At 46.5% G+C, this 25,718-nt stretch overlaps 1 protein-coding gene across 10 annotated transcripts in view; it reads right to left on the reverse strand.

The window, feature by feature from the left end:
* The window catches only part of RYR1 (ryanodine receptor 1), a 135,095-nt gene that overhangs the window by 20,068 nt on the left and 89,309 nt on the right, over window positions 1-25,718 (reverse strand). For 3 of the 10 annotated variants that reach the window (XM_087876529.1, XM_087876528.1, XM_087876534.1), the window contains 19 exons: window positions 24,862-24,876; window positions 21,932-22,102; window positions 21,058-21,117; window positions 19,908-20,045; window positions 19,276-19,388; window positions 17,507-17,603; window positions 17,237-17,343; window positions 17,028-17,079; window positions 16,416-16,478; window positions 14,491-14,590; window positions 13,721-13,800; window positions 12,761-12,837; window positions 11,650-11,723; window positions 10,866-10,883; window positions 4,673-4,753; window positions 4,249-4,337; window positions 3,597-3,725; window positions 2,151-2,255; window positions 519-548 (listed from right to left, as the gene is read on the reverse strand). In XM_087876529.1, the coding sequence (XP_087732655.1) occupies window positions 519-548; window positions 2,151-2,255; window positions 3,597-3,725; window positions 4,249-4,337; window positions 4,673-4,753; window positions 10,866-10,883; window positions 11,650-11,723; window positions 12,761-12,837; window positions 13,721-13,800; window positions 14,491-14,590; window positions 16,416-16,478; window positions 17,028-17,079; window positions 17,237-17,343; window positions 17,507-17,603; window positions 19,276-19,388; window positions 19,908-20,045; window positions 21,058-21,117; window positions 21,932-22,102; window positions 24,862-24,876 (1,599 nt within the window). The remainder of the gene's footprint in view (window positions 1-518; window positions 549-2,150; window positions 2,256-3,596; window positions 3,726-4,248; window positions 4,338-4,672; window positions 4,754-10,865; window positions 10,884-11,649; window positions 11,724-12,760; window positions 12,838-13,720; window positions 13,801-14,490; window positions 14,591-16,415; window positions 16,479-17,027; window positions 17,080-17,236; window positions 17,344-17,506; window positions 17,604-19,275; window positions 19,389-19,907; window positions 20,046-21,057; window positions 21,118-21,931; window positions 22,103-24,861; window positions 24,877-25,718) is intronic. The other 7 variants (XM_087876531.1, XM_087876535.1, XM_087876532.1 and 4 more) reach the window with 4 other exon arrangements.

Consider the following 25,718-nt stretch of genomic DNA (forward strand, 5'->3'; position numbering starts at 1 on the left):
CTGGATAGCTCAGCAGACTAATGCATTGTAATTTAACTCCAGCTGTCTGCAATTACTGTAAGTTTGAATCCCACCAGGCTCAAGGTTGACTCAGCCTTCCATCCTTTCAAAGGTAGGTAAAATGAGGACCCAGATTGTGGGGGCAATAAGCTGACTTTGTAAAAATATACAAAAGGATGAAGGCTATTGCTTAACGCATTGTAAGCCGCCCTGAGTCTCCGGAGAAGGGCGGCATATAAATCAAATTAAAAAAAAAAAAAGTAATTTAAACTGAATGTTAAACGGAATATCTCTATTGATAGGTTTTACACCTGCCATTTTTATCAAATGATTATTAAGGCGCCTAGAAGGACACCATATAAGCTTCATCAATCGATTTATTGGTCTGGCCCGGTGAAAGGAAAGAGAGAGCAAAGGGAAGCGGGGGGGAGGGGGGGATGGAAGGGAAGCATGGGAACTGGGAGGATCAGCCAAAGGGGTAAGGATGGAGGGACGCAGACTACAGAGAAGGTTCTTACGCCATTTCGGAGTGCTGGGGGTTGGATCGTCTGTTACACATTGGAAAAAAAATATTATTCAGAAGGGTTTCTAAGAGATTTTTTGTTTTGTTTTTTTCGTATTATGCTAGATTTTGGCACCTAGTAGTATGGTCAGCCTGTCCTCTAAACGTCTCATTTCAAGCTCAAAAGACTTTAATTTGAAACGTTTTGCACACCACTACAGTACCAATCAAGGAGGATATTTGTAGCTCAGGATTAAAATGAGGGGTCCTTGGAGTTCTCTGAGCTTAGTTGTTTTCTTGCAGACGTTTCATTACCCAACTAGGGAACGTCATCAGTGCCGGAAAGGCGTGGGTTTGCTCTTATTTTTATATACTAGTGGCTTGCTCTGTCAGTGTTGGGTGGGAATAATAGCCTTGGAGGCTCTTTGGTTGGCTGTTTCCTGTTAGCGTTGTGGCCCATGCGCAGCCTGCGCAGCTGGTAGCTGATTCCAACAGCGAGGAGGCTGGTGTGGTGCTGTGCCAGCAGCCTGTGCAGCTGCCACTCGAGTCAGACAGTGAGGAGGCTGGAGAAGATGTGGTGCCAGAGGCGGGGATTCAGCCAGGGCCTTCAGAACCTCCAGAAGCTCTCTTAAGTGAAGAGGATGAAGAGGAGGAGCCTCTTCTCGATGCACGGGCGCGCAGAGCTGCCAAAAGGCAGGAGTGGCTCCTCAGGAGGAGGTCTCCTCGAGAGTAAGGCTTGGGGCTAATTGGCCACTCCCTTAGCCTATTTAAGGAAGAACGCCGACAGAAGCAATTTGCAGGGAACAACTTCGTTCACTCTCCTTCGTGTCCTGATCTTAGTTCTCTGCAAATTGCTTCTGGGCTTTCTGCCAACCATAGTAAGATTACGATTATTTATTCTTTGGATTCTTGTAGGCTGTTAAGAAAGTTAATTAACAGCCTTTGTTTGAAAAAAAGACTGATTTAATTTAGTAAACTAAGGTTGTACAGACTTTGTGTGTGCTGCGTTCTTTGGGGTCCGTAGCTGGGGCAGAACAGTTAGGTTGTTTGTCAGTTCCTTCATTGGGGTCTTGTTTACGTCTTGAATATTGGTCTGATGTTAATCCTGGAGTTCAGCGATGCTCCTCTGGGTGCTGATTGCTGGGTGGGGAGGGTTTTGGTCAACCAAAAAGCCCCCGAGACCATTCCAATCAACACTGACAGGGCAAGACATTAGGCTACAAACTGCAAATCCCATTCCTTACCAGCACTGATGATGTTACCTACTTGGGTAATGAAACGTCTGCAAGAAAATCACCAAACTCAGAGAGCACCAGGGACCCCTGGACACTAGTTTCAGGCTGCAGAAGGGCAGGGGCTGTTAACAATGGTTGGACTTCAGCTCTAAAACCTGGGAGTTGACTGCTATCCCGAATGACCGGACAAATATCAATGTTTTCTTTCTTTTCTTGCTAGATAATGAGTCAACAACCGGAGATCAGAGCTACAGGTTTGGAGTGAAAAGCTACATTGGTTGCAAGTGGGAAAATCTGCTTTTGGATTTAAAGGATTTGATTTCTCGGTATTCCTTCCTTAGGCAGGGTGGTCTCTTCTAGAGCTCAAACCAAGCAACCCTTCTATTTTCTCCCTCTATTAATTTTCTCTTTACCTGAGCCAGTTTCATCATCATGTGAGCAAAGACATGGAGGAAACCGATGACTGCGTCCCACAGTCTGCTGTGTGCTAAACTCTGCTGGTTCCCAGTGCAAGGCCCCTGAGAAGACATAATAATAATAATAATAAAAACAACAACAACAACAATCTGTAACACTGTCAAACATCCAGATTTGCCTATCCCAGGTAAGGACTCGATAGGTAGACAAAAATGTCAAACCCAGTCTGAATATCTGGCTGACTGTGCGATGATGATGATTAATAATAATAATAATAATAATAATAATAATAATAATAATAATAATTGATCTTGTGGGACTTTTGAATACAGACGGATCGTCATTTGGAACATAACACGCCAGATATCACAGTTGTCAAGGGCCGAAGCGTACAATTTACTGACATCGCTGTACCAGGAGACGCCAGAGTCGAAGAAAAAGAACTGGGAAAAAAAATCACGAAATATCGCAACCTGGCCATCGAAACTACACAGCTATGGATGAAACATTTAACAGTGATACCCCATTGTCATCGGGGCAAGAATTTTACAAAACATATCAAGAAATTGCAGCTTCCAGCAATAACACCAGCGGAACTGCAAAAAAACTGTGCTACTTGGAACATCGTACATCTTAAGAAGGTACTTCAGTTTTAATTGTTGGGTTTTTAATTGAATTATTTTTCTATTTCATTTCATTGTTGTGAGCCGTCCTGAGTCCTTCGGGAGAGGGGCGGTATATAAATGTGAATAAAATAAATAAATAAATAAAATAAAATAAATACTTGGTTGATACCTAGGACGCTGGCAGCAACCCGTATCAACCATTAGCACCAGTCAATGGTATTTGTGATGCATTTTTGAATGTCCAGCTGATTGAGTTTCATGTTTAATGAATAAAGTAAATAATAATAATTATAATATTTGTAATTCATTTTTAAATGTTCACTTGACTGAGTTTCATGTTTAATGAATAAAAGAATAATAATAATAATTCCTGCAATAACACCAGCGGAACTGCAAAAAAACCTGTGCTACTCGGAACATCATACATTTTAAGAAGATACTTGGTCGATACCTAGGATGCTGGCAGCAACCCGTATCAACCATCAGTGCCAGTCAATAATACTTGTGATATATTTTTAAATGTTCAGCTGACTGAGTTTCATGTTTAATGAATAAAAGTTGATAATAATCCATAGTGTGGCACATTTCATATTAACCTCATGCAGAAAGACCAAGATAAGTCTGCCAAGGGCATTCGGAGACCAACTCTACATGACGAAGGTTTGCTCCTGAGCTGATCTCGCAAGGTTGAGACACATAAACTGAGCATTAACTCGTTGTTTCGTTATTGTAGGTTCAGGTCTTCTGGGGGGATATTAAAAGAACCTCAGGAGAAGGTTCTCTCATTGTGGAACTTCCCCATCTCCAAAGACGTACCTGGATGTATTCGGTGAGGCTGTTGAAGACCTGCTTGGCTACGGCTATCGCTTTGGAGAAGTTGCGTTTGCCCTGATCGTCGATCACGTCCTTGCCTGAATAATACCAGTAAAAATCACTGATGGACTCCTGGATATTTGGAAGAGGAAGAAGGGAACATAAGAGAAGGAAGAGAACATCCTGTGAAGTATTATCTTCATTATTGTTGTGGATGCAGCAGAGTTATTCCTGAGTTTACAGAATAACAGAGTTAGGAAGAGAACTTGGAGGTCTTCTAGTCCAACCCCCTGCTCGGGCAAGAAATCCTCCACCATTTCAGACAAATGGCTGCTCAATCTCTTCTTTAAAACTTTCCATGTTGGAGCACCCACAACCTCTGGAGGCAAGTTGTTCCACTGATTAATTGTTCTCACTTTCAGGAAATTTCTCCTTAGTTCTAGGTTGCTTCTCTCCTTGATTAGTTTCCACCCATTGCTTCTTGTCGTGCCCTCAGGTGCTTTGGAGAATAGCTTGACCCCCTCTTCTTCATGGCAGCCATTCAGATATTGGAAGACCGCTATCATGTCACTCCTACAGTCCTTCTTTTCATTAAATGAACAGAAGCCATGCTTGTTCCCTTGGTTACCTTTGGCCGGGAGGTCTTGGCTCTCACCTGAAGTCGTAGAAGGTAGTCAACAGTGCAGATGATGATGTTGATGGTAGTAGTGTTGCCAGTCTGGGTCCGCAGATAATTCTGGAAATCTGCAAGGGAAAGCAGTGGGTGAGAATTCAACCCCAGCCCACTTCCTGGGTTCACCAAAACAAATAACCTGGGTCTACACTGTTAACAAATAACAGTCACATTTGTGTTGGGAGTGACAGCATCGCCAATGAGGCATCATATAAAAATAATGTCACTGATCAGCATCACCTCACCTAAGGATGCTCAACAGAACTGGGAATGTGTGAACATGAGGGGAACGCTGTCTGTTTGTTTATATGTTTATTCAGTGGTTCCTATTTCTGTCTCGCTTCTTTCCGGCTCTCTCTTTTGGGCAAACCCCTTTCTTCTCTTGGGTTCGACAAGTTCCACTTACCATTGTTGTGTCCTTCACAAAGAAGTTGCAGGAACCGAAAGAGGTCCTGGGTGAACAGGTCATCGGACATCACCTTCTCTCCTAGAGCAGGAAAGGGGTGGAGGGAAAAGACAGAACTGGCTAACATTAGCAGGAGCAACATAGCAAGGAGGAGCGGAGAGCAGGAACGGGGATGAGCCAAGGATGGGCAGGGAGCAATGCAGTTAATAGAAACTGGGACTTCTTCAACGCCGGGCGCAAGCTAGTCTGGGCAAGGCAACCCACACGGCAAAAACACGGCTGCACGCTGGCTGAAGATGCAACTCTGCAGGACTCATTGAGGCTAAATTCCACGGGAGACTGCAAAATTAAAAAAAAATAAGGCCTTGGAGACCACAGTTGCCCGTTGCAAACAGTAACCCCCCCCACCAATAAAAACTAGCTGAATTTTAGATGCTCTTAAAGACTTTGCCAAATCAATGCTAAGATGAAAGGTGTTGAGGGTCCTTGATTTGCAATTCAAAGTCTGTGCTACCCTTTGTAAAGCACTGATAAAAGAGAATATTTGTAACTCAGGGTTGAAATGAGGGGTCCTTGGTGCCCTCTGAGCTTGGTGGTTTTTTTGCGGACGTTTCATGACCCAACTAGGGAACATCATCAGTGCTAGTAGTAGTAGTAGTAGTAGTAGCAGCAGCAGGTATTTAAACTTAGCAGCTGGAGCAGTGGGGTTGTGTAGTGAGCCAGAACAAAAGTTATAGCTGATTGGTTGTGCTGGCTGCTGCGTGAGGCAATCTGCGTTGTGATTGGTTGCTGTGAGTGTGGAGGGGAGTTTCCCTTTTTCCCCGCCTTTTTCTTCTGTGGTCCCTGTTTGCTCTGTGATTTACCTCACGATTCTCCCGTTTTGCCTGGCTATCTAGTTTGCTGTATGCATAGTTGTAAAATACATTTATTTGTATAAAACTACAAGTTCGTGTCAGCGTCTCTGACTCCATTTGGACACCTGCTGTGCAAATTCCCTGACAGTGCTAGTCTTTGAAAAATACCAATAAAGGAGAATATTTGTAGCTCAGGGCTGAACCGAGGGGTCCTTGGTGCTCTCTGAGCTTGGTGGTTTTCTTGAAGACGTTTCATGACCCAAACTAAGTAACATCATCAGTGCTAGTAGTAGTAGTAGCAGTAGACTACCAGCACTGATGATGTTACCTAATTTGGGTCTTGAAACGTCAGTAAGAAAACCACCAAGCTCAGAGAGCACCAAGGACCCTGTCTTAGAAAAGCTGCAGAAGAGAACAGTTGAAGAGCAAATCAATGAAGGATTAGTTCAAAAGCTCCAATTTGTGAGGGTTTTGATAACTTAATATACACACAACAGTGCGTGGGAGTCAGGGTCAGCATCAAGGCAACTTGAGAGCTCCAAGGGGAAGAGGGAATGGAGCTCTCAGCGATAGAGACAGAGGCAGAGCCTGGGCCGTCCATCAGCCCTCAGATGGAGAGTCAACAGCCCCTAGACTGATGAGGAGGAGGAGGAACAGCTGGGTCCAGTGCCTGATGCGCAGAAGGCAGAGGAGAGGAGAGCAGTGGAAATCTATGGGCCGGTCCTTGGGACAGAAGAGCTACTGCTGCTAGGGAAGCCCCACCCTACTCCGGGGATAAAAGGCAGGGGGCAGAGATGAATAGATATGGCAGACAACTATTCATCTCCCTGCCGGACGGATTTGTTAGCCTGTGGTGAGAGAGAAACTTTTTGCCACGGCTGCTGGCAGTCCTAATAAAGGAATCATTGATTGAACTTCAGAGGGTTTGTTGTGTTTGGGGAGCTGGGTCACAACAACCGGCCTCTAACGGGCACTGAAGCTGAGGGGTTCTAAGCCCAGATTTGGTAGCCGTCAATCTCGAATGATTATTTGCAGAGCAAAAGAAGACTTAATTCTTCTTAAAACTTAATATTGCTTAGCGCATTGTAAGCCGCCCTGAGTCTCCAGAGAAGGGCGGCATATAAATCAAATTAAAAAAAAATAAAATCAGAAAAGAGGACTGGGTCTCGGGGAACCGAGCCAAAGTGAGAGCTGCAGTGGTTGACTTGGGGGGGGGGCGTGTAATAGAATCGGGGTTCTCATGCAGCTGGTTAGTGGATGGCTTGACTCCATCATGTAGGAAGGCAGGAAGGTGCACAAAATTTTACTGAAAGAAACCGACATCTGTGACATCTCAGCCACAGCTCAATGTCAACAGATTGGCTGAATGTTTCCATTGCTCCTGATGGAATTTCAACCTCGGGAGGGGAGGAACGAGAGGCGTTATGGTGGGAGAGCAGAGAGGAGGGTGGGAGAACCACGTAGAGTTTGGATTAACCACGGTTGACGTGCTTCTGCTCGCTGGCCATGATATTTGTTGGCCGAGGACGGTCTTTGCCGCATCATTCTGGGGAAACGGCCCTTTTCGCGGCTAATGGGAAACGGGATCGGAGTGTGACGCACAACATGGGAAGGGAGGGGTTGGTGTGGGACGAAGAAAACGCAAGCAATGAAAATCCAGCACAACAAGACAGCGGTGGAAGGGGATAGAGAGACCAATATGGACCAGGAAGGAAGCAAGAATTAAGATATCCAGGAACCAGCCCTGTCCCTTGACGGTTAATAGAATTAGTGGTAGAAGGTGGTCCATCATCCGTTCTGTGGCCTTAGTCATTAATGAAGATATGAATCCAACTTTGGCGTGAGGAGGGAAAGGACTGGCAGCCTGCCCACCCTCCCCAGTCACATGAAGGCGATTTTCTTCCTTCTGCGGGATTCATATGTCCCAACTGGCATCAATGACCGACCCCTTTTTCCACTGTTGGTGAAGTTGCGTTCTCTGCTTCCAGGATGAACGCAGGTCATCCTCCCCCGCCTCCATGAGAACCGCCATCTTCCCTTCAAAACTGGGGACAGATAGTCCTCGACGTACAACCATGACGGAGCCCAAAATTTCTCTCCTTAAGCCGGACAGTTTTGTTAAGCAAGGTTTTACAACTTCACTTGTCGCAGCTGAACCACTGCAGTTGCTAAACACTAATGCAGTTGTGAACTCACTCTGGCTTCCCCATTGAACTTGGCTTGTCCGAAGGTCGCCAAAGGGGGTGGTGGGGTGTCACGTGACCTCAGGGACGCTGTGACCGTCATCAGTACGAACCGGTTGCCAAGCGTCTGAATTTGGTCACGTGGACCGTGAGGGATGTTGTCACGGTCGTTAAGTGTGGAAAACGGTCACAAGTCACTTTTTTTCAGTTCCGTGATCGATCGCTAAACGAATGGTTGTAAGTCGAGGACCACCTGTACAGGTGTAGATGGAAGCTGGGCTCAAGGGGAGGAAGATAGAGGGACATTTGTGTTAAGAATGACTTTATCTGAAGGCAGTTTGAACCAGAAAAAAAAACCCCAGGCCATTCAAAAACCCAATCGAATAAAATCTGGGAAAGTAGAGGAGCTAAGCAGGACAATACGGTTGCAACGTTTTACAAAGACAGGACAGCAGGGGGGTGCAACCTCAAGGACACAAATACTCAAGTCTGGAGACCCCAGGATGTGGCTCTTCCAAAACTGGCCTCTTAACTGTAATTTTTAACAAAAAGAGAACACCCTAAAATACTCGGTGTGCAACTATCAATGCACTGCATTAATTTAAATTGAATTAAATTGGAACGGAATAAATTCTTTTTATCCAGACCTCATTATTATTTTTCTTGGTCCTACCTGAAAACACTGCACATTCCTGTCTAAAAGCACAAAACACAGGAGGTTTACGAGGACAAGGAGTCAACGTGATGTATGGATACGGCTCTCATGCTAAGGTGAGTTACTACAAGGAAGACCATAATGTGGTGGCTATAAGGTTACTATAGCAGAAGAACATTTAGTAGAGAGAGCGAGAGAGAGAAAGATTATATCAAATACTAGAACAAGCACTATTATGAAGCTTCTTAAAAATATGCTACCTGTTTCCCCAAAAATAAGACATCCCCTGATAATAAGCCCAATCAGGCTTTTGAGCGCATGTGCTAAAATGAGCCCTCCCCGAAAATATTTAACCACATGCGCAGCCAGTTCCCGCCATTTCCTCCGATTAGGGTTAGGGAGAAAAAGCTGGAAATCAGGTAAGATGGCAAGAGGAACCCAATCCATGCTCTAAGGCCAAGCGCTTATTTCGGGGTTCAAAAAAATATATGACAGGATCATATTTTCGGGGAAACATGGGTAATATAATATTAGAAGACCACTTGCAAGGATAATACTGGATAGTGGTGACTTTCCTGCATTAACCAGGAATTTAATAAGAACACAGTTGCAATTTCAGATGCCAAAAATGTCCGTTATCTCAATTTCTACAGATTTACTATAAGGTTACTCCAAGTGTCCAAATATTGATCACATGACTGCTAGGATTCTGTGACGGTTGTTGACCGTTATCACGGACTGTTGATAATTCATTTTTTTTTCAAAGCTGTTGTAAATTCAGTCACGAAAGGCAAGGGCTACCTGTATTTACACAACATTTCTTAAGAGAAGGGCAAAGTTTACCTATGAGACGGAGGCCCAAGAAAGCGTAGTAAATATACTACACTTTTACTCTGCAACTTTTCTACCTGCTTAATCCACCGGTACCTATCTCGCAAATACACAGACACACACACACCTTTTCAAAACACAAAACATCAGAAGGTATCTACATGGATATGGAAGACATAGCATTCAAACAGCTAGTTGTTACAATGACGCTGCACTGTTACAAAGCACTTATGCCACCAATACAGCCGCACAGTTATGCAACTTGCACCCTCCTTGGTCTGCAGTCTAAGCTGGGACAACACTGCTGTGAACAAAATGGCGGGAGGGTGCAGGCACGGAGGTGACAAAAAGTGTGCTACACACCGAAGACTTCTGAAAACGGGACGAAGAAGAAAAGGAGAGGTGGGTGGGTGAAGAATTGAGGTCTGCACCAAAAGTCAGGGGCATCACTTACAAGAAGACACTGTGCAGAAAGCCAATCTGAATTTTGGGGAGAAAGGTAGAATGTGGCACTGGGGAAAAATTCATCAACTAAAGGACATGCACCAAATAGAGTTCAGGACACTTTCCTGCCCCCTCTGAAGACTGATCAGAACCCTCTCCAAAGCTGACACAGGTGTAATGGGTTGCGTGTTTATTCAGCCAGGTTCTGGCTGATCATGATGCCTTCACCCAAAGTTGAGAAGAACCCAACCGTCTTCCATGGAGGGGAAGCTACCTCATCGTGAACTCTGGACTTCGGTGGAGTCTCTACTGCAGGAAACCACCAGACTTCAGGTGTTTCTCCAAGCTAGGCTTGAAACCTATCTTGGCTACTGGTCTTCCAAGTTAACTATCCAGAACTGCTCATTTCTTGGGCCTTGAATAAGACAACTAGCCATCCTGTCCATAAAACATGGCCCAGTTTCTAAAGAACAGATCAACCTAGCTGGTCAACCCACCTCCAACTGATAAGCACAGATGGTTCCACCATGGATTGATCTATCTACCATCATCCTTAACTGGATCACAGATTATAAACGCCTGTCTGCTTCGCTTGAGATTCCAGGCAAAAGCCATATTCTCAGTTGAGGTAATTCGGGGATTTGATCACCAATATCAAGTCTGGTCTGAAGACTGTAGAGGTGGAGCTGTCTAGAACAGGGGTCTCCATCCTTGGCAACTTTAAGCCTGGCGGACTTCAACTCCCAGAATTCCCCAGCCAGAAAAGCTGGGAGTTGCAGTCCGCCAGGCTTAAAGTTGCCAAGGTTGGAGATCTCTGGTCTAGAACTTCCAGACTCTTAAGGACATGTGGCTCAAGGCGACCCAACCATTCCCAATATACACTTGAGCAAACATCATCCAAGTTCTTTCTAAGGATCCCTGTTGCGACATTCATCTTGCCCGTCGTCTAATAGGTCCAAAATGCAGGACCTCCTGAAGTCCCTACATTTGCAGCCCCCAGGATGTTAAGAAACCCATGATGAATTCCTCCGGGGTTCTAAGATTCTAGATTCTAAACCAGGGTTGAGAGGAAATGGAAGGAGGGGATTCCGATCAGTTGGGTGTTTTTTTTAGCATCCAATCTCTCAGGTTAGAAAGGGCAATTAAAATTAAAAGAAAAAAGAAAAGAAGCCGAGAAACTGAAAAAAAAACGCAAATTTCACATAAAAGCAAAAGAGATTATTTACCATTTTCACGACTGATGACTGAGGGAGGGGCAGCGGTGACACCAGGAGAGGGGAGGGGAAGGGAGAGAAGGAGGGAGGAGGAGAGAGGAGGTGGGTGCCGGAAGGAAAAGGAGACCATTATAAACCAGAGAGAGGGAGCAAAAATAAAATCAAAATAAGATTAAAATGCCATTTAACGTGGAACAGAGAACGGATGAGACCAGAGAACCTGGGGGGGGGGGAGGAGGAAGGTGGATGGGGAGGATGGAGGAGGGGAAATCCATTATTGGTTTTAGAAATCTCAATTAATTCGCGTCTTACGAGAAGGAAGCAGTGAACACAAAAAGGATATGCAGAGGACTGGGACAGGTTTGAAGGAAAAGGATGAACACTGGGCAGGCTCGGGAAAGAAGACAGTGTCCATCTTGGGAAAAAAAAACCCACCTCTTTTGCATCCCTCCTCGGAGATGCAAACTCTGCCCCCATCTTCAAAACAACGCTGAGCCTGCTCCACAACCCACCTGGAGAAATGCCTGGGAAGACATTTTCCAGCAAACAACAACTGGGAGATGATGTCCCACATGCAAAGCATCCTGGCCTCCCCTGCTGAATTTTTTGGGCCATTGGGGCCCTCCCCAAAAAATCCAGTGGCCAGACTCAACCTTGGGGGAGTGACGGAAGGAGGGGGTAGGGTAGGGTGCTGCCTCCCGCCTGCCTCGGGAGGCAGAAGAACTGAGACAAGCAGGAATGAGCTTCGTTCTTGGTGGATTTGCTGGAGCACCTCAACCGGGACAGAAGGACTTACTTGTTCCTTCTTCTGTTACCATCCCAAGTCCTTCAGCCTTGTTTTGCCTCTCAAAGGCATTGAGGTCCAGCACGCTGTGAACAAAGGGGAGGAACGGAACAAGAGACGAGGTGAGGACACCGTAGAAAGTCAGTTGCGGGACCAAAAAACACTAAGGTAGTAGCAGCTCCCAGGATGATGGTTATAACATTGACCTAGTTCAGGGGTGTCAAACTTGATTTCATTGAGGGATGCATCAGGGTTGTGTTTGACCTCAGGGGGCCACGGTGGGCATGGCCAGGGTGGACGTGGCCAGCTCGACGTCACTTGTGTCGGGGCCCCTGTGGTGACACGAGCGCTCGGCCGAAGAGATTGTAGGGAAAAAAATGCCTTTAAAAGCCTCTGGCGATCCCAGCTGAGTTGCCTGATCGTCAGAGGCTTCTAAAAGCATTTTTTTCCTGCAACCTCTTAAGATTGTAGAAAAAAATGCTTTCAAAAATAAAATAAAATAAAAAAGTTGGCCACGCCCACCCAGTCAAATTACCCCCCCAAGCCACGCTCACAGAACCGGTAGTAACAAATTTTACATTTCACCACTGGTGCATACGCTCTTGATCTGAGTCACCGTCTTAATTTCCTGTGATGCCCCAACTTAGCTTTAAGTCTTTGTGGGAAATTAAACATCAAACATACACAGGAGTCCCACAGATGGAAAAGGGAGCTTATAGGAAGCCATCCTCAAATCTGGCATTCCCATAGTCCTTCCCAAATTGCTTTTATGGAGCTCCAAGTTTTAGGTCACCACATGTTCTTGGAGCGCATCTCTCATTTCTTTCTATCTCTTCCCAGAAGATACTCATGGTGACCTCAACGTTCTTGGCATTTCCCTGTCCCCAGAGCGGACCCATCCGTGAAGTGAAGGATCTTCAAGACTTTCACAGCCTTTCTTTTTAACCAGAAGTATGTGAAAGAGAAAATGGACCGAAGTTTGCAACTTTCTAATTTCACAAATAGATCTTATCCAGTCGGCAAACCTTACTGAATCTAGAGGACCTTAAGTTCCAAACCCTGGACAACAAGATAATGAGAAGTATTGAAAACAAAGAAAAAAGTAGAAGACACCGCTAAGTACCTGCAGGTCTGCATTAGTGCCTGGACACTCTGGAAGAATCCCACCTCACGTTTCTCCTTCAGATAATCCAGCATTTTCTGAAGAAAGGGAGAAAGTCAACATTTGGAAAGGACCAGAGAACCTAATGTTTAGCTTTTGGTGAATCAAAACAACATAACACGGCAAGTTCCTATCTTCATAGATCATCGTTCTTCACGTCTACAGATCTGAAGGTCTAATCTACTGTGTTTCCCCAAAAATAAGACTAGGTCTTATATTAATTTTTACTCCAAAAGACGCGTTAGGGCTTATTTTCTGGTTAGGTCTTATTTTGGGGGTAAATACGGTACTAAATGCACCCATCTGGCTGACAATCTTAACTGGGGCTTATTTTGCAGGTAGGGCTTATATTACGAGCATCCTGAAAAATCATGCTAGGACTTATTTTCCGGTTGGGTCTTATTTTCGGGGAAACAGGGTACAGAAGGACCATACTATAGATGGATGGAGAACCACACCATCCTCCATTGCATGGACCTAGTCAGACCCTTCCAGTCACCTTGTGAGAGAATCTAGTGATGTACCTTTCCCAACCTTGAAAATAGATGCTTCAAAGGGGACTATCATGTGGTGAGACAGAAAGGACCAAGTCTGCCTCTTTCAGTTAGTTCTACAATTCTGATTTATGCTGGGGAGTATGGTCCATGGTGGACCTCCAAAATGAATATCCATTTGATGTCATCTGTAGCTTGCTCTCACTCTTCTTTTAAAGATATCTCCCACCACCCAGCTGTTCTCCAGAATGCTTCCCGCTGAACCACTGTTCTCCAACTCCGACCGCCACTTCCCCCTCTCTGTCCTAATTTTATACTCCATCCAGTGTTATCCGAGTCTTTTAATCTTGGGATAAAACTATTTCTCAGTCTCCAAGAATTAGCAAAAGGAAGAACCTGCCCAGAATCCTGGTCTCCTTCTTCTTACCTGCTGTACCTCCTCATTGCCACCATTTAGGATGGAGATGCCCAATTTCAGAGTAGAGGAAACCATGGCTCCAGGCTCCCCTGTCAAGACAGAAAACCAAATCATTTCATGACATTTCTTGTCTTGGAACACAATGACTTTCTTCTACAGGAGATGCATCTTAAAAACCAGGTAAGATGGCAAGAGGAGTCCCATCTTGCTCCATTCGCCCCAAAATAATAAGACCTCTCCGAAAATAAGGCCAAGCACTTATTTCAGGGTTCAAAAAAATATAAAACAGGGTCTTATTTTCAGGGAAACATGGTATGCAGATAGTTGCTTTAGTCTGGCAAGATTCTGTCTGTAAGCAAAGAAACAATAAGGAAACTAAGAAGCAACTTCTCTTTTGGTTCTTGGGTCTTGACTTCATTGTAGTTAGACTAAAGTTTAATGCCAGAAGGTATTAGTGATACCTTCCTCTTCCTACCATCAAGACCTCAAGGCCATTGTTCATTTGTTCTCCATCCAGTTGTTCTTCTTTCTCTCTCTCCCAATTCAGTCCTTCCTATATCTCTTCTGGTACATGGTGGCCATCACAACAACTTCTTTGAACGGTCACTAAACACATGGCTGTAAGTTGAGGACCACTTATATCTCCCAAATCTCCCAGCTCCAGTTCTTTCTGACTTAATCAAGGTTTTCTCTCTTCAGATGAAGTAACCCTGACCCGTCCAAGGATCTTATTCTTTGCCGGAAATAAGTAGGGAGGAAAAAGTAGGATCACTTCTAACCTTTACAGGCGCTAATCATTTGCAGGACCATCTCGGCTGCTCCGCGATTGTGAAGTCGGGATTGTTGGTACAAAAGCTTCTGCTTCTCCATCTCCTTTTCCTGCAAGAAGACAAAGGAGCAGGAGGGAGGAGGTTACAGGAGGAAGATGGAGAGTCTCCAAAATTCTGTTGGTCTCCAAAATTCAGATAAAAGCATTTCAGGTACATTCCAGGGCCTGCCTGAGTGGTGTGCAAAGGTGCTGCTTTTTAGAAGCTCCCAAAAGGTAGAGCTTCCTCTGTCTCTTACAACATTGGAATTCGAGTCAAATGTATTGGTTTGTTTGCTTATAAGGTAAAGATAAAGGTACCTCTCACACATACGTGCTAGTCGTTCCCGACTCTAGGGGGCGGGGCTCATCTCCGTTGCAAAGCCGAAGAGCCAGCGCTGTCCGAAGATGTCTCCGTGGTCATGTGGCCGGCATGACTCAACGCCAAAGGTGCACGGAACGCTGTTCCCTTCCCACCAAAGGTGGTCCCAATTTTTCTACTTGCATTTTTTACCTGCTTTTGAACTGCTAGGTTGGCAGAAGCTGGGACAAGTCATGGGAGGTCACCCCGTTACGTGGCACTAGGGATTTTTTTTTTTTTTTTAAATTTTGATTTATATGCCGCCCTTCTCCGGAGACTCAGGGCGGCTTACAATGTGCTCAGCAATAGCCTTCATACTTTTTGTATATTTATACAAAGTCAGCTTATTGCCCCCACAAACTGGGTCCTCAATTTACCTACCTTAGAAAGGATGGAAGGCTGAGTCAACCTTGAGCCTTGGCGAAATTCGAACCTGCAGTAATTGCAGGCAGCTGGTCTTAATAACCAGCTTAATAACAGGGTGCCTTAGACCACTGTACTACCAAGGCTCTGATTTGAACCGCTGAACTGCCAACCTTTTGATCGACAAGCTCAGTGTCTTAGCCACTGAGCCACCGCATCCCTTTTTGTTTGCTTATATCCCACCGCCATTATTTTTACAAATAAGGCAACAATATCTCCAACACATCTCCCCACAACCACAATCCTTTGAGGTGGGTTGGGCTGAGAGAGACTGAATGGTCACCCAGCCAACTTTCATGCCTAAGGCGGGACTAGAACTCACCGTCTCCTGGTGACTGGCCCATAAAGTCACCCAGCCAACTTTCGTGCCTAGCGCCAGACTAGAATTCACAATCTCCAAAGCGATTGGCCCAAAGTTTCCCAGCTGGCTTTCATGCCTAAGGCGGGACTAGAACTCACTATCTCCTAGTGATTGGCCTAAGGTCACCTAGTTGGCTTTCGTAGCTAAAGTAGGACTAGAACTCACGCTTTCTAGCCTGGTGCCTTAATCAGACCAAACTAGCCCTCTCCGTGAAGATGGAAAATTAACAAGAGGAGTGACTTCTTTATATAATGCAGAATTGAATCTTCATGGGCATTTAGAAGATTCTAGAAGGGGAATGGGCGAATCCATGGAAGTGCCTTCAAAAGCTATTGATCTTGACAGCTGTTCATCATCTCCTACATTTTTGGCAGTAGCCCTGACACATCAGAGACTTCAACCAAGGATGGTTGAAGTCCCTATCTACATCTGTTTTGGCCATTAGGAGGACATGGAATGATGGATTAGATGGGCTTGACCCAACCCAGGTCTCTCCTTCTGCTTTTATGAAGGTTCACTAGATGGTACGAGGTTTGATGCCCCTTCTCCCACCTCTGTAAGCAGAAGTGCGCCTACCGACTGCGCTAGGCTGTCATTTTCCTATTATTGAAATATAGGATTAGGTTTCACATCTGGAGCATTTTGACCTTCTTGGCAAGTTGGGAGCACGCAGGTCAAGAAGGGAGATTTGACCACCTGCAAGTTGAAGTGTCCAAAACCAATTTGGGAAGTTGAGAAGAGAGAAGTCACTAACCTCAAACGGCACTTCTTCTTCCTCTTCCCCATCGCCTTCTTCTCCTTCATTAATGTGACAGCTCTAAAGTCCCAGGGATTAAAAAAAAAAAAAAGGAAAAAAGGGTTGAGCAGCAACACAGATATATGAAGATCCTTCCCACAACTGTCTGCTGGAAAACTCCCAGCTTGCCAACGGAGGAAGGATCAAGCAGGGAGTTAGCCTTGAGTCCTTGCGCAGCTGCAAAAGACTTAAGATCTGACACCTCCTAAGTTCCGTGGGACCTGATCTGTTTGTTCCCAAGCGAAGGCAAGCAGACTGAGGAGATTCTTGTAGTATAGGCAGCACACAATAAAGTACAGTGGTCAACTTGAAACCTTCACACGTGGATTTGGTTGCTTGTGTCTGAGACTGTTCCAGCCATGATCCATTCCAGAGTACATATAAGATGCAAAAATGGGTTGCACACCCCTTCTCCCGGTCCCTCCCACCAAAGGGTCCTGCCCCGCCCTTTTTTGGAGAACAGCCAACATGCCACAAAAAGTTTTGGTGCAGCCACAGAAGAGGTGAAAACATAGCAAGACATCCAGAGCAGCTTTTGAAGCAGACTGCAGTGGTCCATCTCTTGCTTACCTTGGCCATGATGTCGGCGTAGGCCATGTACAGATAGTCTTCATCCAGTTTGCTGAAATAAAGTAAACACGTTCAGGATCAGCACCAGTGTATCGTCCTGCAGATAGACTGAAATTCCAATTCCCCAATTCCTCCGCCTGTCTTTCTCCTACACCAGGGCAGCCCAAATTCACGCTGGGCTCGGATTCTATCACTGCCACACTACAAACCTCTTTTCCGTTAATGCTGTCCTGCTAAAATGGAGAATGAGCTGATGCAAAGGGTCTGGCTTCTTTTCCTCCTCCTCTTCCTCTTCCTCTTCCTGAGGCCCAGGTTTCTACAACCCACATCCCACAACAGGAAAAAAAGCAATTAGAAATCAGGCTAGGCACCTGTGAAATGTAGCATTTCCGCTAAACAAATACCAGGGGGTGGAGCATTCAAACCATTCCCCCAGTTGACCTCAGGATCTCCCCCACCCCCACCCGGGGAAAACTCACCGACAGGTCGTCAATCATTCTGTCTTCAAAGGGGTGCTCTTCACTGAAGATCCAGGAATACTTGTAGCTCTCCAGGAACATGTTGCAAGCACGATGCCTGAGAAGCAGAAAGGCAGGTCAATTGTGTCCTCCGACCCAGCCAGACGATTCCCATTTTGCCAGTGTTGTTGTTGTTAGTTGCGAAGTTGTGTCCGACCCATCGCGACCCCATGGACAATGTTCCTCCAGGCCTTCCTGTCCTCTACCATCCCCCGGAGACCATTTAAGTTCATGCCCGACTGCTCCAGGGACTCCATCCAGCCACCTCGTTCTCTGTCGTCCCCTCCTTCTTTTGCCCTCCATCGTTCCCAGCATTAGGCTCTTCTCCAGTGAGTCCTTCCTTCTCTTAGGGGGCAATCAGTGGTGAAATGTAAAATTTGTTACTACCGGTTTTGTGGGCGTGGCTTGGTGGGGGGGTAATGTGACAGGGTGGGCGTGGCCAACTTTTTTTTAAAAAAAACTTTTAAAAGCATTTTTTCTACAACCTCTTCAGCCGAAGAGGTTATTAAAAAAATGCTTTTAAAAGCCTCTGACGATCAGGCAACTCAGCTGGAATCGTCAGAGGCTTTTAAAAGCATTTTTTCTACAATCTCTTCAGCCAAAGAGGTTGTAGAAAAAATGCTTTTAAAAGCCTCTGACGATCCCAGCTGAGCCGTGGGATCATCAGAGGCTTTCTTTCTTTTTTTTTTTTTTTTACTTTTAAAAGCATTTTTTCGGCCGAAGAAAAAATGCTTTTAAAAGTAAAAAAAAAAAAGCCTCTGATGATCGTTGGGCATGGGGGGGGCGGGCATGGATTTTTGCTACCGGTTTTCCGAGCCACCTGCCGCCATCGCTACCAATTCGGGCAATCCGGTCTGAACTGGGAGCATTTCACCCCTGGGGCCAAAGGATTTGAGTTTCATCTTCAGGATCTGGCTTTCTAAAGAGCAGTCAGGGTTGATCTCCTCTAGGACTGACTGGTTTGATCCCCTTGCAGTCCAAGGGACTCGCAGGAATCTTCTCCTGCGAGTCCCTCACAGTGGGCAGCATTAGGGAAGTGTTTGGCAGTGTTAAGGAAACACAGACCTCCCCAACTGCTGGAAGGGATCTACATCAACTTGTCATGGCCAACTTGCCTTGGCCAACTCGTGTTGGCCAACTCACTGCAGAACAACTCACCGCGGGAAAAGAGCTACATTAATATCGAAGAAATAGTCGAGTAGAATCATTAATCACGAGCCGTGATGGCACAGTGGTTAAGATGGAATTCCGAAGGCTACTTCTGCTGACTGCCGGCTTGCCTGCAATTTGGCAGTTCGATTCTCACCGGCTCAAGGTGGACTCAGCCTTCCGTCCTTCCGAGGTCAGTAAAATGAGGACCGAGATTGTTGGGGAGGGGAGGAGGGCAAAATGCTGACTCTGTAAACCGTTTAGAGAGGGCTGTAGAGTACTGTGAAGCGATGTATATAAGTCTAAGCTATTGCTATGAAAGAAAGAATGCCAAAGGAGGGACAAAATGTAATGGGAACGACAAAAATTAAAATTTATTATTTAAAATTACTTTAAGTAATTAAATTGAATTGTTGAATTGTCCTGCAGCGAGTTGTCCCATGGGGAGTTGGCTGTGGTGAATTGAGCATGGGGAGTTGGCGGAGGTGAGTTGTTCCATTCCGTCTGGAAGTGGTGAATCTGTATATGGAATGACCCTCCTTCCAATCAGCGCACCAGCCAACCGAGCTGTATTAACTCACCTGGGCAGGTTATAGAGGGGCGTCATGCGGAAGCACGCAACCACTGCACGACGCCGTTGCTTGGAGAGCAATTTGTGCCACGCGGCTTTCTTGGATTTGTACGGGTGCTCCAACTGCAGAAGAAGGCAGAAGAGAATCGGGGTTGGAAGATAAGAGTAACCAACACGCTCCCTTTTCCTGATCAGTGGCTTCCTTCCCATTCCTTTGTATTCCTCCTTTGAGGTTCCTCCCTCTGAAAACTCCATGATCCATCAAGGAGATGGGTTACTAGGTCACAATCAGGGGTGAAATGCTTCCGGTTCGGGTGATCCGGTAGAAATTGTGGCAGGTGGTTCGGAGAACCGGTAGCGATGGCGGTGTGAGGCTCCACCCACTCGCCCGGGTGTCATTACTTCCTGGTTTTTTACCTGCAATTGCAGGGTTGATGTTAATCCCAGGCTGCCATTCTGCTTATATTTATTGTTGGTGCTTTTTTGCTGCTGGTGGATTTTTGTTTTTTTAAGTTGACTTTCAAATTTGGCAGCCATCGAGAATCGCGGCCGTGAAATTTGGGAAGGTCTCCGCAGCCATCAGTAGTTGTAGATAGCAAATCCTATCCTATGAACCTGCCAAATCCCTTTGTGGGTCCATACCTGTTCCAGGTGGTAGAGCACGGCGGAGACCTCCTGCACGCGTTTGACAATCTTCTCCGGATTGTTGGAGTCCTCGGCTTTCCCAGCCATCTCCTTGTAGAGGGCCATCTGCCAGCGCATGGAGGAGGAAGTCTCACACTGCAAGGCAAAGGGGGACATTCACAGAGCGTAGCAGGCCATCTGAAACATCACCGTTTCCCCCCCCCCAGCTCTATTTAAATGAGGTCTTAAAACTAGTCTCTGTCCCCAAAATCCTGGTAGAATGAGAGATGGATCCCTTGTGGGATGTTAGTGTTTTTTTCCAGATACTTCTTGGTGCTAGATTCTGAGTTTTATTATAGTCATTGTTATGTAGTAGTTTGTAAGATGAGGGAAGGAAAGAAGGAGAGGGAGGGAGGGAAGGAAGGAAGGGGGGAGAGAGAGAGAGAAAGAAAGAGAGAGAGAGAGAAAGAAAGGGAGAAAGAAAGAAAGAAACAAGAAAGAAACAAGAAAGAAACAAAGAAACAAAGGAGGAGGGAGGGAAGGGAGAGAGACAGAGAAAGAAAAAAGAAAGAAAGAAAGAGGGAGGGAGGGAGGGAGGGAGGGGAGGGAGGGAAGAGAGAAAGAAGAAAGAAAGAAAGAAAGAAAGAAAGAAAGAAAGAAAGAAAGAGGGAGGGAGGGAGGGAAGGAAGGAAGAGAGAGAGAAAGAAAGAAAAAAGAAAGAAAGAAAGAGGGAGGGAGGGAGGGGGAGAGGGAGAGAAAGAAAGGGAGAAAGAAAGGGAGAAAGAAAGAAAGAAAGAAAGAAAGAGGGAGGGAGGGAGGGAAGGAAGGGAGAGAGAGAGAGAAAGAAAAAAGAAAGAAAGAGAGGGAGGGAGGGAAGGAAGGAAGGGAAGAGAGAGAGAAAGAAAGAAAGAAAAAAGAAAGAAAGAAAGAGGGGGAGAGGGAGACAGAGAGAGAGAGAGAGAGAGAGAGAGAGAGAGAGAAAGAAAGAAAGAAAGAAAGAAAGAAAGAAAGAAAGAAAGAAAGAAAGAAAGAAAGAAAGAAAAAGTTAAATTCTATTCTGTAACTCATGTACTCATCCAGACAGGAAGGGAGCAAGTCTATTTATGGGAAAACCCACAAAGCCTGAATTCCCAAAACTTCACTTTCTGGAGCCGTTCCAGGTCCTCACCTTGCCTTGAAGATGAAGGTTGTTTTGGAGATATTCACGCACCTCTTCATCGGTGTCTTTCTGCAGAGGAGGAGAGCGTTCGCATGAACCAAGGCAACCAAGGAACAATCCCAGAAAGAACCTCTTCCTGCCAGGTTTACGATCCCTTCTTAAACAAACCATCCATTGAGATTTCTGAACGTTGGTGTCCCTTGACTGACAGGAACGTCAGAATTTGTATCCTTGATGGCAGGATATAAATCACTGAAATCAAAGCGAGAACTCGAGGAGGAACATGGTCATTGTGATCCTCTCTCTCTCTCTCTCTCTCTCTCTGTGTGTGTGTGTGTAACAGTGGTGGCATTCAGCCGGTTCTATCCGGTTCGGGCAAACCAGTAGCAGCGGTTGCGGGAGGCTCCTCCCACCCGCTCGGACGTCATCACGTCCTGTTTTTGACTCCCTGCGCATGCACGGAGGTGGCACGTGTGAGTGAAGCGAACCCATTTGTGAACCGCTGGCAAAGGTAAGTGAATATCACCCCTGGTGTGTAAGTGTAACAAAGTTGTCCTTTGTAGCTTTTCTATCCTTCCTCAACTAGGAAAGTGAAGGCCCATTTCACGCTCGTCTCAATCACAGAATACAATAGAATAGAATTTTTTATTGGCCAAGGGTGATTGGACACACAAGGAATTTGTGTTGGTGCATACGCTCTCGGTGTACATAAAAGTGTACATAAAATCTGCCTGGTCCATGCTCTCCAGCTCCACAGTTGAGTGGACCTTCCAACATTGCTTCATGTCTAGTCAACCACCGTCAACCTGGTCAACAGTTGGAGATCTGGAAACTTTGACATGGAAACCTGGTTTCCTTAGCAACCCCCCCCCAGGACCCTCACCAAGGCGTAGCGTATCTTGGCCATGCTGATCAGCTCTTGGTCGGTTGGGGAACACATGTTCAGGCCGATGGGAAGCATCTTCTTCAGCGTGGCCACGATGAGGGATGTGTGTACGGAATAGCGGTCCCCTCGGCGTTTCTTCTTGTGCCGTTCCTGGTCCGAGCCACCTGACTGGGAGAGGAAGAGCCAAAGTCAGCTTGGCAGGAAAGGGAGGTTGTGCCAACTCAGGTTGTCCCCTGGCATGCCAACAGCTCGACCGGGCAAAAGCTTTAGCGACCAAGCGCTGCTTCAGACATGGAGTTTCCATGACCTGGTGGGAAAGCTGGACCAGGTCTTCTCTCAAGAGAAGATGAGAGAGAAGAAGCTGTAAAATGTAGGGCAGGGATGTCCAACCTTGTCCACTTGAAGATCAGTGGACTTCAACTCCCAGAATTCCCCAGCCAGCAAGTTGACGTTGAAGTCCACAGCTCTTCAAATGGAACAAGGTTGGACACCTATGATCCAGTGCAGGAGTCTCCAACCTTGGCAACTTTGGGAGTTGAAGTCCACAAGTCTTAAAAGTTGCCAAGATTGGAGACCCCTGATCCAGTGTGTCAAAAGTGACAATCCAGAGATTTGTTGCCTCTAATGCTCAGGGATCTGGGATCGTTCACCGTTGCTTCCAAGACCGTCTCTCAGGAGTGCGTGGATCAAAATCTCATTCCATGCATTTGCTTTTTGATCCATCAACCCAGAGACAGAAAGGAGGACTTTGACTGGACTTCAGAAGTGACGATGCACATGCAGAGGTTATGCCTGGATAAGAGGAGGGTCTTCTGGGGATGAGAAGGGTGGGGGGTGTTAGCCAGTGTAGAGAGGACCCATTTGGAATACCAGAGAAGAGATACGGAGCTGCAGATCTAGGAATGTGGAATTAAAATGAGTAAGACAGAGGCAGTTGCTAGGAAAAGGGAATTAGGGGACATTTTAGCAGGATCTGTGGAAATGCTCACGTCAAGAGGTCAGGGGTATCTGCAGTCAAAAAAACCAAGATGGCGGCTGCCATGATGTGATCCAAGCTCTGCCTGTTGTTGTTGTTTTTTATGGGATGAATCTAAAGCAGAGGTTGGATCACGTCATAATGGGCATCGCCTTGATTTTTTTTGACCACCTCCTACAGCAGGGGTGGGCAATTAATTTTCCCAAGGGGTTTCTGTGGTCCAGTTCTGAATGGGCTGCAGCCCGGCCATGGCCTGGGGGTTGGGGAAAGGAGTGGGATTCAGCCGGTTCGGGCAAACCAAATGGTAATTTTACATCTGGTTCGCCGAACTGGTAGTTTCAAGGACTGGATGGTCCCGTCCGCCCTGCCTCCTCCCTCCCAGGAGTCTCCAGGCAGCCCGTTTTGGATGCCAGGTAAGTGCAGGGCCCGCATGGAGGCTCTGGGAGGGTGAAAAATGGGCCTCCCAGAAGTTCCTGAAGTCTGGAAACGGGCCCATTTCCGGCCTCCGGAGGGCTTCTGGAGTCCGGGGGAGGCCATTTTTGTCTTTCCGGAGGCCCTAGGGCAGGGGTCAGCAACCTGTGGCTCTGGAGCCACATGTGGCTCTTTCACACCTCTGCTGTGGCTCCCTGTCACTCAAAATATGTGTCACAACTGCCAATGTGCGACACGATTCATTGAGCTTTTCAACTCCTGGTAGGCCAACCATGGATAAATCCAAGAAAAGTTTAAGTTTCAGAAGAAAACAGAACGTTTCATTCAACTCCATATGCTAGTTTTGTGGCCGCTCAAGAAATAGTCAGGCACGGGAAGGGTTTTGTGGCTCCCGGTGTTTTCTTTTCTGTGGGAAACGGGTCCAAATGGCTCTTTGAGTGTTTAAGGTTGCAGACCCCTGCTCTAGGGAAAAGCCTCCGGAGCCTGGGGAGGGCGATAACGCACACCTCCCCCCCCCCACCGTGGTGCAGGAGGCCAAGTAGGCCACACCCACCATGGCCATGCCCACCCAACAACCGGGCAGAGAACTGGTTACTAAAATTTTTGAATCCCAACCCTAGTTGGGGACCCCTGTTGTAGACAACAGGAGGAAAAATTATCAAATTCCTGAGACACCCTGGACCAAATTTTCAAAACGGGCAGGACTGAGTTGGCGTGGCACAGAAAGGCCCTCTTCCTCCCACCCTCCCTCCCTCCTTCCCAGGGATCAAAAGGATATGAATTAATTTGGCTCGATCCAAGATGACAAGACACCCTTCCAGCATCTTTGGCCACTTAACAGTCAGCCTTGCAAAAACAGCCTAGCCAACCTCTACGCAGAACCGCACGCAAGCACGGTCGGCAGCCGGGGGGGGGGGGGGGAGATGACGGGGCATGAACAGGCAACCTCTTTCGCCCCACCCCACTCAACAGTGGCAGGGCAGGATGATGGGCTCTGGGGTGTATGGGGGTGGGAGGGAGAAAGAAGAGGACCATGAAGGTAGATTGAGATTAGGAGAAGGACTCCCAAAGCATGCTGGGAGTTAAGGGATGTCTTTAGTACTGGATTTTGGAGACTCCAAGACCAATTGGTTAGTTAGAAGGAAGAGGAGGAAGGAGGGAGGACATGCTGTGGCATGTCAGAACTACTCCAGAGCATGGCTGCCCGCTTCAACATGGCGTGAGTGAGTCCCACTAACTGGGTGACTGACAGGCAGAAGGCGCCACCCATCGCATGTCTGATGCGTTGCGGCCAGACCTGCAAAAAAGCTACTGCACTTTTGTCATCGTCCATGCAGCCGCATCCCCTTCCCTTCCTCCCGGCCCCCCGGTTGACTTTGCAACGACACCCCCCCCACACACACCCCTCGCCCCACTTCTAAACAGGGAGGGAGCGAAGGGTTGCGGCAGAGATACCCCATTTCTCCATGCTGCCTTCTTGACCCTTCGGGCCAGTGGAACAGCTGTGCTTTTTGCTAACCTGGCTTTCTTCAGACTAAAACCCACATGTGGAGATGGTGAGGAAAGGGAGACAAGACAGGAGAAAGAGAAGGTTAGAGGAGGCCTCAAGGACACGAAGCAAGGACTCAAAGCAAGAATCATCTGTTCAGACCTTGGTGGATTCTAAGATCCTATGAAATCTCCCATCACCCAGATGTTGGTTTCTTCTGCCCCGCCCACCAGCAATAATCAATTGATCCAAAGAGAATATTTGTAGCTCAGGGTTGAATTGTTAGTGCTCTCTGAGCTTGGCTGTTTTCTTGCATGATCTAGACGCCCAACTAGGGAACATCATCAGTGCTAGAAGGAAGGGGGCTTTATAAGCAGACAGCAAACTCCTACTCCCTTCTAGCACTGATGATGTTACCTACTTCAAAATGTCTGCAAGAAAAGAACCAAGCTCGGAGAGCACCAAGGGCCCGTACAACGGATCCAAAGTATCTGAAATGATCAAAACAGGAGGATTCATTTCTCACCGTATCTTGCCATTTTTTTTTCCTTCCCAAAGGTAGAAATGGGGGATGGGGATGGGGAAAGCATATTTCTAGTTCTTGTTACTTTTTTTTTTTTTTAATTTGATTTATATGCCACCCTTCTCCGGAGACTCAGGGCGGCTTACAATGCGTTAAGCAATAGCCTTCATTCTTTTGTATGTTTTATACAAAGTCAGCTTATTGCCCCCACAAACTGGGTCCTCATTTCACCTACCTTAGAAAGGATGGAAGGCTGAGTCAACCTTGAGCCTTGGAGAGATTCGAACCAGCAGAAATTGCAGGCAGCTGTGTTAATTACAGGATGCACTAAACCCCTGTACTATCAAGGCTCTTTACTCTCTAC

This window comes from Pantherophis guttatus, chromosome 10 (genome assembly GCF_059756535.1).
Source record: "Pantherophis guttatus breed Tessera chromosome 10, ASM5975653v1, whole genome shotgun sequence".
Taxonomy (NCBI): Eukaryota; Metazoa; Chordata; class Lepidosauria; order Squamata; family Colubridae; genus Pantherophis; species Pantherophis guttatus.